General features: G+C 27.0%; 2 protein-coding genes across 3 annotated transcripts; one reads left to right on the forward strand and one right to left on the reverse strand.

The window, feature by feature from the left end:
- The first annotated feature begins 55 nt into the window (after positions 1 to 55).
- LOC127065310 (uncharacterized) lies at positions 56 to 12477 on the forward strand. Of its 2 annotated transcripts, none has more exons than XM_050997472.1 (25): positions 56 to 290; positions 4685 to 4734; positions 5930 to 6110; positions 6245 to 6376; positions 6611 to 6767; positions 6866 to 7070; positions 7345 to 7565; positions 7667 to 7769; positions 7968 to 8095; positions 8173 to 8295; positions 8367 to 8534; positions 8690 to 8971; positions 9040 to 9144; positions 9359 to 9572; positions 9646 to 9829; positions 10044 to 10340; positions 10435 to 10517; positions 10585 to 10778; positions 10869 to 11027; positions 11114 to 11242; positions 11332 to 11462; positions 11554 to 11803; positions 11889 to 11985; positions 12050 to 12157; positions 12260 to 12477. In XM_050997472.1, exons 1-25 carry the CDS (start codon positions 265 to 267, stop codon positions 12325 to 12327), a joined length of 3795 nt encoding a protein of 1264 aa, XP_050853429.1. In that variant the 5' UTR covers positions 56 to 264; the 3' UTR covers positions 12328 to 12477. The 2 variants fall into 2 exon arrangements, with proteins under 2 accessions (XP_050853429.1, XP_050853431.1); XM_050997474.1 differs by lacking the exon at positions 56 to 290 and adding an exon at positions 4585 to 4604.
- Positions 12478 to 12596: 119 nt separating this feature from the next.
- Positions 12597 to 13978, reverse strand: LOC127065317 (succinate dehydrogenase [ubiquinone] cytochrome b small subunit, mitochondrial). Its single transcript, XM_050997489.1, has 4 exons — positions 13654 to 13978; positions 13226 to 13365; positions 12957 to 13147; positions 12597 to 12890 (listed from the first exon to the last, which is right to left on the reverse strand). Exons 1-4 carry the CDS (start codon positions 13706 to 13708, stop codon positions 12683 to 12685), a joined length of 594 nt encoding a protein of 197 aa, XP_050853446.1. The 5' UTR covers positions 13709 to 13978; the 3' UTR covers positions 12597 to 12682.
- Between the last annotated feature and the right edge of the window lie 89 nt (positions 13979 to 14067).

Genomic DNA, 14067 nt, shown 5'->3' on the forward strand with positions numbered 1-14067 from the left:
TATAAAGAGTAGTGGGGACAGAATAGGAGTATTATAAGAGTAATACTTTCCGGTTATCAGAGATAGTTACAATCCTTCCGTCAGTTTAGTCGAGTGAATCAAAGAGCGAAACGAAAAATTAACTTTTCAAGAAGTTTCATATAATCATAGATATACACAAATACATTGATATTTTATAAATAAGTTTTGGCTTTAAAAAAAACTTTCATGTTTGAGAAGTGAAAAGATTTATTATTGGCTTCATCTATCAAATTCTTGATAACTATGGCACCGACAGCTGACACATTTGGGTATGTATATAATATATATATATTCACTTTTTTTTTTATTCAAGAAAGTTTGTAGAAATTAATATTTAATAATTAAAACTTTTTATTATTTTGTTTAAAAAAAGATAGAATTTTACTTTCTATTATTTATTTATTTGAGATAATTTTCATAGTTTATATAAACATATGTATACATGTATATGGATATATAAAAAAAAATCTGTATATATATATATATATATATATATATATATATATATATATATCTTTTGTACAATAATTTGGATTTCTACCAGAAAAATGTGAGCGCAAGTACAACTCCTTATTCGATTTCGTAATGAGTGCAAATGTGAAAGTAACTGGCCTACTAAATATTACTCACTCTCCATTTCAAGTTTTTGCTGTTGTTTACGCAGTTCTAGAGTTCAGAAGTGATTATTATACATACATACGTTCATTCATTTATGCATGCATATATTTTCAAAACCTCTTTCTAAATGTTTATAATATCTTTTCATAAATATTTATAATTATAAAAAAATATTTAACTGTAATGTTGAAAAATTATTAGTTGACAAATTATTTACAAAAAATTTTTGATGATTCACGCAATCATATTATATATATATATATATATATATATATATATATATATATATATTATGTATATATATATATACATATATACTATGTTATAGCAATATTATTTTGTTACCGAGCCCATTCATTCATCAAATTATGCTAATATATTACAGAATGTTTGACGTAACTTTAAACAAAGACTACTATCGTATGAAGGTTGTCCATATTCATTTTGAATATTTAGTAAAATGAAAGTAGTTCTCTTAACTTAAAAGTTCTAAACACATTTCCTCACAAAAACTATTCACACAGAATTAAAAGAAAAATAAAAGAAATAGTAACATTGTAAAGAAAATTAAAAGACTTTTCACATGAAAAGTGCCCTATTGTCATTTAAAATTATTTTGAGGAAGTTATCATCTTTCTTGAAGAAAATTAGGTGAATTTATGATAAAAATCTGTCTTCCTCGAAAATAAAATTTCGAGCCATTCGTAGCCATCGTTTTTCGAAAAAATTATTAGATTTTATAATAATCATGGTACATACATACATACATACATACACATACACACACATAAAACACCGTATTTATGTTGAATGATATATATAAAGTAATTTTATTCGTATCGAATTCTGTCCTACCTCATAGTTATTTTATTTGTTGATAAAATTGCACATAGCATGATGAATCAATAGAGTTATCCTCGTATGTTACATGAGACGCCATAAAAGTTATATTGATAATAATGATAACGAAGCTAGCTTTAAAACAAGTATATGCATCATGTAATAAAAATATATAATAAATTATAATATTTTGTTAAAAAGAAATATTGAATAACGTCGATAATAAATCATCGAGACCGATAATAAAAAAAGAATATTGATTTTTGTAATATTATCATAAATAAAGAATAAAAAAGAAATATCGTAACATATGACGTTTTTCTTGAAATGATAAAATGATTAAAACAATAATTTCAATTTATCGCGTATATTACTACTCACGTTTTAATGATGATCATATTGTACATATATAGATAGCACTATAAAAGTGATAAATAAAATATTCCTAGAAATAAATTTCTTTTTAATAGAAAACAGCTGGTTTTAAAAGTTGATATATATGGTAGATACATATATGCACATGCATGAATGCATAGCTATTGTTCTCTATACATTGAGTAAGACTATGCCGGATAAGATGGAATTAATTTAATTGCATGAGTGTATTTTTCTCACGCTTATCATACTATCGTATTCACCAAACGAATGTATAACTATACATACATACATACATATATATATATATATATATATATATACATATACATACATACGTGTATATATATTGTATACAAAATGTCTACAAGATGTTCTCTCTATTATTCGTTAATTTAATTAAAAAAAAAATAAGAAAAAAAGAAAAAAAAAAGAAAATCAAAAATTAAAATAAAATAAAATTATTATATAATGTGAAACTTAAATTTTCTTTTCATTAACTTTCAATTATAAATAAGCAAAAAATTTTTAATCGATACGCGAAGTAACTTCGAAGTTACGTGAATGTAATATATATGTTAACATATATGAGACATACGTAGAAAAATTTTTTTCTTTTTTTAACTTCAACTTCATAGTTTCTTCAGTAATTTTCCTTGCTATCTATTGAAGAAAAAGGTTAATAAGTCTTGATTATATGTGTCATGAATATGATGTCTATGTATGTTGTCCATAAATGATTAAGCATCCGAATAATCAATGAAGATCTTATACTCAATTAATTTTAAAAAAGATAACTCATCATTCAACGAATCCAAATTAGACTCGTTAAATGTGCCTACGTCATAATTAAGGAATCTCTGATGTAATTTTCATTAATACTCCGACTTACGTCGTTACGTATTCGTTCGTTATAACAACTGGTAATACATAATAATAAAATTTAATTTCAAACTCTTTGTCAGATATATAATCGTGAAGAAAAGAAAATACTTTTGACAAAATTTAAACAATATTAATTAAATAAATCAATCAATTGTTAATATATAATAATTGAAGGACGAGGTCAAATGTTAAAAAAAGAGAAAAAATAAAAAAAAGAAGAATATTGCATTAATGATTCAATCGACGCATGGATGAGTCTTTATTTCTTAAATGAACGTCGTTATAAGATAATTTCATTGTTGCACGGTGATCTATGATTTACGTAATAATTTAATGATCTACGTTTTATGCAATGTAGCAGAAAAAATTATCTATGTAGTTACATATACATGTACATACACAGACATATTATAACATCTCTAGTTACAACTAATGATCTTATTTCGAGTGTTAAATTCAGATTAGAGTTTACTGGCACATACGACTAATAACTAATGACCTATATTCCTAATTGATTGTACATAAGCGTTTCAATATGGATATGCTAAATAAAGCACGGAAGGTTGTTGTCACGATTATAGGACATACATATACATATACACATATCGTTCGTTCGTTTAACAAGCTCGTTTCGTTATATTAACCCTCTATAACGTTATATAACTTTGAAGTCTTTTTTCATTTTTACCTCATTTTATGTGATTACAAATTCAATTGCAATCTTTAAATATTTCAGTAAATCGTACTTATTAGTATATAATAATTATATTAATATATAAGTAATCATTATATTTAATTTATAATATAAAAAATAATATATATATATAAAATCGAATAAAATAAAATAAAATCTAACTAGAGAACAATGATTAGAGAAGTTGATTAGAGAAATGATTAGAAAAATGATACGTTCTAATTCAAATATATAAAATCCTTAAAATAACGTTTAATACTATTCGCTTTAATAGATTAAAGGAAATATAAAAAAGTATAACATCGATGGTTACATAAAATGAAGAGGAAAAAAAGAGAAAAAGATGATGGAAAAATTATGTTCATTTCTCTCTCTCTCTCTCTCTCTCTCTCTCTCTCTCTCTCTCTTTTTCTCACTTTGATACGTCTAAATGTATAGATGAACGTATATACGTGTTATTCGCTCGAGAGATGACAGTGCAATAATTGAACATTGCTAAGAAGAATGTACGTAATGTACGTATGTGCTGTAAAATTGTGCAACCATATGTAATATATATGTATACACATATATATATGTCATAAGTGTGTGTATATATTTATACACACATCAACAAATGAATAAAGTTATCTTATCTTCAGAAGAAACAATGGCTTTTGTAAAAAGTAGAAATAGAAAAAAAATTTTTTTTTATTTGCTACTTTTCTTCTTTTTCCATTTTTTTCTTATTAACAAATAAAAAGAAATATATTCTACTTATTTCACGTTTATCTAAAGATAGACGTTTCCATATGCATATATGGAAAATAATACATCGAAATATTGTTAAGCCATATCTTCTTTTTTGTTAAAATTTGCAGAGAAAATGTCATAGGAAAAAGATAAATGTACAAAATTTATATTTTGCCATTTATATTTTTTTTTGCAAGGTCAATAATGTAAATAAAGTTTGCACAATATTTTTATCACGTTTTTGTACATGATAAAAATGTATTTATATAAATATTACTTATCTTCGATAGTTTTATTTACAACAAGAAAAAGAAAATGAAACAAAATTTTTTAAATATTCGCAAACTTTTGCGTGTCGCTTTATTTAATGTAAACGTTCTAACAAGTGAGCTTCTTTAAGACATATATGCTCATTTTATTTGCATTCAGTTTCAAATATGTAAGACTTCTTATTGTTAAGTTTTGTTAATTAAGGACATATAAATTGAATGGATAATGGATATTTTTCTACATTTCAAGGGACACCAAATCTACTGTTGACTTGACGATTAATGGTACACCATACACAGGTACAAACTATTTTATACAAGATTATAAGTGCGATTCGGATCATTGAAAAAATTCGATTTTACAGATTGAAAGAAAATAATTAAAAAAAAAAAATATAGTATACCGAATAACTAATATAATTTTAACTTTAACAAAGAAATAAATAATTATTCGAATAATAATTCTAAAATTTGTTACAATATGAATGACAATGCAATCAATATTTAATGACAGTCACATTTCTCACTTTGGCGTTGTTAAATTTTTTACGAAAGATAAATAAACAATTTTATATAAAATTGTTTTGACAAAGGAGAAAACTCTCTTTTCATTTTATTAAAAATAAACTTCGCTTGACGACTTTGAAATAAATATTATAAACGTTCTTTAAAAATAATTATAAACTGAAAAAAAGATATTTAAAAAAATCATCCCTACTTAGAGTATTATGTATGTATCTTTACGTTCTTATTGATGATTCCTTTAAAGAGTTATTCTTCCTTATTATCACGTACATATATATGCATGTACCAAATTAAATTTAACTTAATTATTTTAAATCTATCCACTCATCTTCCTTCTCCTCTTTGCCACCGTTCTAAATCTTTCTCAGATGCGCTTCCATAATTCTTCTCTTCCTTTCCACAAATTCTGCATAATCTTTCGCCAAGTCCCTCCCATTATCTCTCCTCCGTCATCTCACTGCCTAGTTTAAACCTTGCGATCCTTTTCCTCTCTTATTCTCTCTCTCCCTTCGTCAACCCTTTTTCTAGATAATTTGGCACCTCTTGACCCTCATTCATTAGCCTTGAGTAATCCCATTTGTTGAACTTCCTCTCTTCTCTATCTTCCCTCTTCTAATCTATTAAATAAAGAGATTATAAATGCCATTGAAAGTAACTGTAAACTAAAGAAAAAAAAAAAATATTATTAAAAAAAAGAAAATCCTACTTATCATTTAATCATATGAATTTTTTATATTACAAATACTGTTGAAAATAATTATAAATTAGAGAAGAAGGTATTATAAAAAAAAAGAAATAAACCCTATTTAAATTATTATTTAATTAAATAATAATAGATATGTTAATATAAAAACAATATGAAAATAATACAAAATAATACAAAAATAATATAAAATTCAATGAATTATTATTATTATTATTATTATTATTATTATTATTATTATTATTATTATTATTATTATTATTTTAGTATCCGAAGATGTTCCGGCAGATACATCTCTAAACGTTTTTATTCGTGATCATGCGAAATTACGAGGTACAAAATCCATGTGTCTTGAGGGTGGTTGTGGTGCTTGTATTGTTGCTGCAACAGTAAAAGGACAAACCATGGCAGTGAATTCTTGTCTTGTACCTATTTTTATATGTAACGGGTATGTATTTTCACTTTTAATTATTAATAATGTTATGACTGAATATAGATAGAATTTATTAGATTAGAATAATATTAAAAATATTTTATTTTATTTTATTTTATTTTATTTTATTTTTTGTTCTTTATTCGTAGATGGGCAATTGAAACTATCGAAGGTATAGGCAATAGAATGAAGGGATATCATCCCATGCAAGCAGCCTTAGCAGACATGAATGGATCACAATGCGGATATTGTTCATCTGGCATGGTCATGAATCTTTACAGGTCAGCACGACAATTTTATAAATAATAATAATGATAATAATAATGGTTGCAGAAGGAATAGTGAAATTTTATCATTGATTTGTTTATATTTGATTATTTTATAGTTAAACAAAAATTATATGATGCGTGAATTTTTTTAGACATTAGGAATCATCAATTTTTAATTGATCAATCTTTATTGATATATAATATATATATTTCTTTTTATTAATCAAATTAATTATAAATTTTCAGTCTTTTGAAGGATAAGAAACAAACAATGAAAGAAATCGAGAATTCATTTGGTAGTAACATTTGCCGATGCACAGGTTACAGACCAATTTTAGATGCATTCAAATCTTTTGCTTCTGATGCACCACCTAAGTTAGTGAAAGCCATTCAAGACATCGAAGTAAAAACAATTTTTATTCATTTATAAATAATTTATTTACAAGTAAATTCTAAATGACGATGATCCTTATGTATATATATTTTTATTGTGCTTTACAGGAAGCTTATAAAATAAAAAAATGTCCAAAAAATGGATTGCCTTGCTTAAATGGACAATCTTGTGGTCTAGAATTCTCAACACCTGTCTCAATGAAATTAGAGGACGCAGATTTTCACAAAGTACTTTCGGTGGACCATCTCTTCTCGATGTTTCAAACATATCCGAATTCTACTTATATACTGAATGGTGGAAATACTGCTCATGGTTCGTTTTGTGAATCATTTTAAAATTTGCGAAGATAAGACAATGGATGGAAAAATATTTTTCGTGAAAAAAAAGCATGAAAAATATTTGTTCAAAAAAAAAGTGAACGGAAACGAATGACAAATATTGTTCGTGAAAAAAAAAATGTAGGATACGAAGAAAAAATATTATTCATAAAAAAAAAAACAAATTATAAACAATTCTTCTTCTTCTTCTAATTTTAATTATTATCGAAATCTACTAGCTGATTTAAATAATCAATTCAATATTGCAGGTGTTTATCGAATTGAAAAACCAGATATTTACATTGACATAAACGATATTCCCGATTTGCGTCGAATAGAAAAATCTGAAAATCATTTGACACTTGGTAGCAATGTGTCTCTTACAGTGGCAATGAAAACATTTGAAAAATATTCGAAGGATAAGGGCTTTGAATACTTACGTCATTTGGCTCATCATATCGATCTAATCGCAAGTGTGCCAGTCCGTAACGTAAGTAATCGTTAAAAAGCGACACATTTATGTTAGAAAATAAATGTAAAATAAATCAAACGATCGAATAAGAAAAAGAAAGAAAAAAAATATTTTTTTAGATCGGTACCATCGCTGGTAATCTCATGATCAAACATAAACATCATGAATTTCCATCGGACTTGTTCCTCATGTTTCAAACTGCTGGTGCACGCATACACATACGTGAGTTAATAAATATCTAACAATAAATAGAATATTTTTTCTAATCACAATTTTTAGTTGTATCATTTAGGACATAAATAAGTATAATTTTATTCCAATAAATTTGTTAATTTATAATTTATATTAATTAAAATCGATTACTTATGAATCGTAATTAATCGTTAAATAATTAATAACACATTATCTTGTAAATAATAGTCGAAAGTCCTGGAAATAAGATCGAGATGACTTTGCTAGAATTTCTTGAAAGTGATATGAAACACAAGATTATATACAGTGTTGTCCTTCCACATCTCGACAGCTCTTACGAATTTAGATCTTACAAGGTAATTACATATAAAAATTAGATAATTTTTATAACTTTAAAAATGATTCACAAATTTAATTATTATATATTATCTAGATCATGCCAAGAGCTCAAAACGCGCATGCTCACATTAACGCTGGTTTCTTATTCAAATTGGATGGAATAGGAAAAGTTATGGAGAAGCCTAACATTATAATCGGTGGAATTAGAGATGATTTTGTGAGTAATAATTGATAAAATCAAACGTGAATATTTTTAACAAAGTTTAAATACGACATTTGTCCTTGCAGATGCATGCAAATAAAACTCAAGATTTTCTTGTTAACAAATCGATATTCGATAAGAACGTTGTCAAATCTGCTATTGATACATTGGACAAAGAATTAAATCCAAATCACGTTTTACCTGATTATTCGCCAGAATTTAGGAAAACTTTGGCCGAAGGATTATTTTACAAGGTATAGTTAATTATATAAAAACAGTAAAGGGATTTATTATCATTAATCGACGATTACTACCTTCGAAAATTGACTATATTAAAGATTCTTTAATTCTTCTTTTTTTTTTGTTAATATTTTAATATAAATTACTTATAAACAAACTTTTATTCTAGTTTATATTAAGTATAAGACCACAGAACATCGATCCAAAACTTCGAAGTGGTGGAACAATTTTAGAACGTGAATTATCATCAGCTAAACATGATTTCGATACTGATAAAAACATATGGCCATTGAACAAACCTATTACAAAAAGGGAAGCCATTTATCAAACTTCAGGAGAAGGACAATACGTAAATGATATAATGCCTTTGAAGGATGAAGTTTTCTGTGCTTTCGTTGTCACTGAAGTAGCTAATGGTAAAATCGAAAATATTGATGCATCGAAAGCTTTGGTATGTTATTATTGAAAAATAAACGTTGAAGATAGTGATTGAAATTACTGAATTGCTGATATTTTCAGGAAATGAAAGGAGTGGTAGCTTTCTTTACAGCAAAAGATATTCCTGGAAAGAATATATTCATCTCAGGTTCTAGCAATCTGATGATGCTCAATGAAGATGAAATGGTAGGTAAAACTTTTTATCGATCCTTTTATATAATTAAATCGTTTCTTTACACTACAATCTACAATAAATATTTTTCTCTCTTTTCTTTATAGTATTTATAACATTAAATGTTAAATAATAATATATATATATGTATATATATATATTTTCAGTAATTTTCATTATCACCAGCTACAATAATTAAACATTTAACAAAAAATTTATTGTCCTTAGCTATTTGCGGATAGTACAATATTATACGCTGGACAACCAGTTGGTATAATAGTTGCAACAACTAATACTGTTGCAAACGAAGCTGTGAAGAAAGTAAAAGTAACATATACCGATGCATTGAAAACAAAACCAGTATTAACCATCGACGACGCTTTAGCTACTAATGATAAATCCAGGTTATTCCAAACTGCACATAATCCTGCAAAAGATAAAGGTAATTAAAATAATTAATCTATTTTTAACAAGTATCATAGGAATAGTCTAAATTTTAATAATATTATTTATAGGTAAAAACACGAAACAAGTTATCAATGGCTCGTTCTCTTGCGGTTTTCAATATCATTATACCATGGAAACTCAATCTTGCGTTTGTATTCCAACCGAGGATGGGATGGATGTTTACCCAGCAAGTCAATGGATGGATCTTATTCAAGTTTCAATTGCTGAATGCCTTGGAATTAAAAATAATAGGTATGAGAATTAAGTATTTTCACTTGATAATTCTAATTTTTATTGCTTACTATAAATTAGCATCACTCGATGAAAAATTGTCTTTCATTGATCAATATCATTCATAAATCTATAAAAACAATATATAAAAATTATTGTATAATCAAGTAATTATAACTTATACGTATAATTTTTAATTAAATAGATGAATCTTTATAATATTTTTTTTTCTCAGCATCAACGTCAACGTGAGACGTTTGGGTGGTGCGTACGGAGCAAAAATTTCACGATCAGCTCAAATAGCCTGTGCGTGTGCTCTTGCATCTCATAAACTTAATCGACCAGCAAGATTCATTTTGTCGATTGAAAGTAATATGATAAGCGTCGGCAAGAGATATTCCACTAAACAGGAATACGAAGTTGGTGTAAACAATAATGGACGTATACAGTATTTGAATTCAACACATTGGGGTAATGCCGGCTGTAGTTTTAATGAGTTGCATGCACCAGTTGTATTGCATCATATGGGAAGGTATATATATATAATATAATTATATCGATATTAAAAAACTATTTTAATAAAATGATCGAATTAATAATTTTCTAATAATTGATCGAATACACAGCTGTTACGATCCTAGTCGATGGTCCTGTGATGGTTTCGAAGTTAAAACGGATCTCCCATCCAACACTTATTGTAGAGCACCAGGTATGTTAAATCCTTATACAAGTTTTTATAATATTATGATTTTTAACAAACATTCTCTTTGAAACAGGATCTACGGAAGGTATCAGCATGATAGAGAACATAATGGAACATATAGCTGCAAAAGTAAACAAAGATCCTCTTGAAGTTAAATTGATAAATATGAACCCAGAGGATAAGGGTGTGTTGGAACCCTTGATAGAAGATTTGAAGAAATCTGCTGATTATGATTCGAGAAAGAGAGCAGTCGAGATGTTTAATAATGTGAGAAACGAATCTTTTGAGATCTAATTAATACGTAATGTATAGATCCTTCCGTCAGTGTTGATTTTTTATATTTTACATATTGTCTAGGAAAATCGTTGGAAAAAAAAAGGAATGGCTTTGGTACCAATGAAATATCCTCTCATGTATTGGGGACAATTTAATGCTATGGTTACCATTTATGCACGTGATGGAACTGTTTCCATTTCTCATGGTGGAACCGAATGTGGACAGGGCATTCACACCAAGGTAACAAAGTCAAAATTAAAACAAAAATAATTCTATGATATAACGAATTAAACCGACCAATATTATTTTCTCTTTTTAATCGTTAGATCTCTCAAGTAGCAGCATACATTCTAGGTATAGATCTAGAACTTGTTAAAGTCAGACCAAGTGATAATTTTACTGCGCCTAACAATTCCGTCACAGGTGGTAGTATCACTAGCGAATCTTGTGCTTATGTAAGTTTTACTTTTTTTTTTCTTTTTCTTTTTTTGTACAAGTAGTACGATTGTTAATTTTGGAGATTATTAAATTTTGTTGACCTTAGGCAACCATGATGGCCTGCAAAGAACTTTTATCAAGATTAGAACCTATCAGAAAAGAATTAAACAAGCCAACTTGGCAGGAATTAGTTATGGCAGCGTATGTGAAGGACGTTGATTTGTGTGCTCGTTACATGTAAACAACAAAGATTACCTTTTTATTTCTTTGGATAACTTATTTGTATCTTCAAGAAAAGACGATAATTTTATATTTATGTTTTTCTCAGGTTTACATCAAAAGACGTAACGCCTTATAACATTTATGGTGTAACCATCGCAGAGGTTGAAGTTGATATGCTTACAGGACAACATCTTGTACAAAGAGTTGATCTGATAGAAGATACTGGTGTCAGTCTTAATCCTGAAATTGACTTGGGTCAAGTTGAAGGTGGTTTTATTATGGGAATGGGATATTGGACTTCTGAAGATTTGATTTACGATCCTAAAACTGGCGCATTAACGAATTATAGAACTTGGGTATGCTTATACTGAATTTAAAGTATACCTGAGAAAAAATCTAATTTTACATATCAATGATGTTTATGTTTTTATTTTTATGTAGAATTACAAACCTCCTGGAGCTAAAGATATTCCAGTTGACTTCAGAGTTTCGTTTAGAAGGAATACACCGAATCGATCAGGTGTATTAAGGTCTAAAGGTAAATACATGTGATAATAATAATTTATAAGTTTATAACTTATTGTAAATAAATTATATTACAGCAACTGGCGAACCTCCATTATGTATGGCTTTTGTAATTCCTCTTGCTATTCGCCAAGCTTTAAATGCTGCAAGATTAGAATCTGGAAAATCTGACTGGTACCAACTAGGTAAAAATCATTTATATTAAGAATTGGTTTCAATCAATTATTTTAGAAATATATATATAATATATATATAAATGTATAATAATCATATTTAAAATTTTGTAGATGGTCCTGTTACTACGGAAAAAATTCTTCTCTCAAGTCTAACTAATAAAGAGTTAATGACGCTGTAAATTTAATAGTAGTAGCAACAGAAAATACAAAATAAAATAGTAATATTTTTAAATATAGAGAATATATATAGATAATAATTTTTACATTTATATACAAGCTGTAATATTAAAATGGAACAATAAAGTTTTGAACAGGGTGTATATATTCAATAGCATTTTGTACAAAACAATAGTGAATAAATATATTACTTTGGCTTTTTGCTGGTTTTGATTAAAATTTTATGTATATACGTATATTAATTATTTAATAAATAAAGATTTCTTATGAGTGTAAGGCAATAAATACTTTATTTCTGTACAATTTAGAAAGAGGGTAACTACGGCATACCTAACTTTTTGCAATAAATTATTTCACTTAGGGACTCTCTTCTTTGTCTTCTTCTTTGCCGATACTCCATGCATCTTTGATAGATCTTGCAATACCAGGTCCATTATAAATTAGTATAAGAAGTCCAGCAAGTGTTACAATCGAACAAAGATTCAATAATAGATGGAATACTTTTGGAAGAAACGTTCCAATAATGATAGGTCTTGCATAATCAACAACTAAAGCTTCCAAACCCCTATTTACATGAATATAATGATTAACTTTCCCAGAATACAGATTTGCATTTGACCGAACTACCTACCAATGCATATGCATTACAACAAGAATAGCTAGTACTCCATCGACAATTTGATTTTCCAATAACAAAGAAGCTGGTAGTAAAATTGGAAGTGCAGCAGAAACTATTTTTTCCATAACCCATAAACGTACATGATTGCCTCCTGTACTAGTAAAGCGAGATTGATTTCCATTTAAGGTTAGAGACATAGGTAACTGTTCACAAACAAGAAACAATTTTCAAGTTATAGTTTTCACATTATTTTAAAAGAATATGGCTCAAAGACATACAACCTTTGTCAATAATCGATGATTTTCATGATTAACTAGTTTAGAATTCGTAAGATTCAAATTTGCAAGTGACGAAGAAAGTCTGCTTGTTTGTGATAATTGTCCATATTGTAATAACATACTACTAGGCTTTATAATAGATTCTGAAATAAAAAATCAAGTTTACTTGTATTAAGAAAAAATTACTAACAATATTACATCTTATCAATTACAATATAGCTAACAATGTTAGCTTACAATAGCTAACATTAATCCATTCATTAAAAATACTTCACCAAATTTATGAATTTGTCATAATCGAATTTTAACGATCCGTTATAGAAAAAAATACAGAAAATTAGTTAGGTTAAACAAATGATAACGATTACATAAATGAAATTTATCTAAATTATATTTCAATATGCCAAGAAAAAATCAAAATGAAAACTTACCGAATTGTTTAATGTTACGTAAAACATATAAATTTGCTATTCTTTGTAAAATCATCTTGCCAGAAATGAAAAGTAATGTTAATTTTTTTTAATGTTAAATTCGATGTATGATATATGACACAGATTCTCTGTTAATTTTCCGTCACTATCTTCTTGGTTAACTTTAGAAATGTCTAATCCGAAGAGATCTTAATTTACAAGCGTAGATTCAAAGCAACTTAGAAAAGTGACTAGAGACACAAGGTAGTAACGATATATGTGTACTTCCTTTTCTAGAGATGTATATGTGAATACATGATACGAACATCACTAAACAAAATCGTATATACAGAGTTCGTTTATATAATCGAAAAGATCTAATTCCGATTTTGAAAACCGATCAAAATAATCATAACCAAATTTGCATGTAAATGT

This window comes from Vespula vulgaris, chromosome 7 (genome assembly GCF_905475345.1).
Source record: "Vespula vulgaris chromosome 7, iyVesVulg1.1, whole genome shotgun sequence".
NCBI classification, from domain to species: domain Eukaryota; kingdom Metazoa; phylum Arthropoda; class Insecta; order Hymenoptera; family Vespidae; genus Vespula; species Vespula vulgaris.

Bases quoted from the DNA above. Each gene is read 5' to 3' on its own strand.
- LOC127065310 (XM_050997472.1), top strand. From the start codon at position 265: ATGGCACCGACAGCTGACACATTTGG. The intron at 7,071-7,344 runs GTTCGTTTTGTG...TCAATATTGCAG, and splicing joins TGGTGGAAATACTGCTCATG to GTGTTTATCGAATTGAAAAA. The intron at 7,770-7,967 runs GTGAGTTAATAA...TGTAAATAATAG, and splicing joins TGGTGCACGCATACACATAC to TCGAAAGTCCTGGAAATAAG.
- LOC127065317 (XM_050997489.1), bottom strand. From the start codon at position 13,708: ATGATTTTACAAAGAATAGCAAATTTATATGTTTTACGTAACATTAAA. The intron at 13,366-13,653 runs GTAAGTTTTCAT...TTTTTATTTCAG, and splicing joins ACGTAACATTAAACAATTCG to AATCTATTATAAAGCCTAGT. The intron at 12,891-12,956 runs GTAGGTAGTTCG...TCATGTAAATAG, and splicing joins GTTGTAATGCATATGCATTG to GGGTTTGGAAGCTTTAGTTG.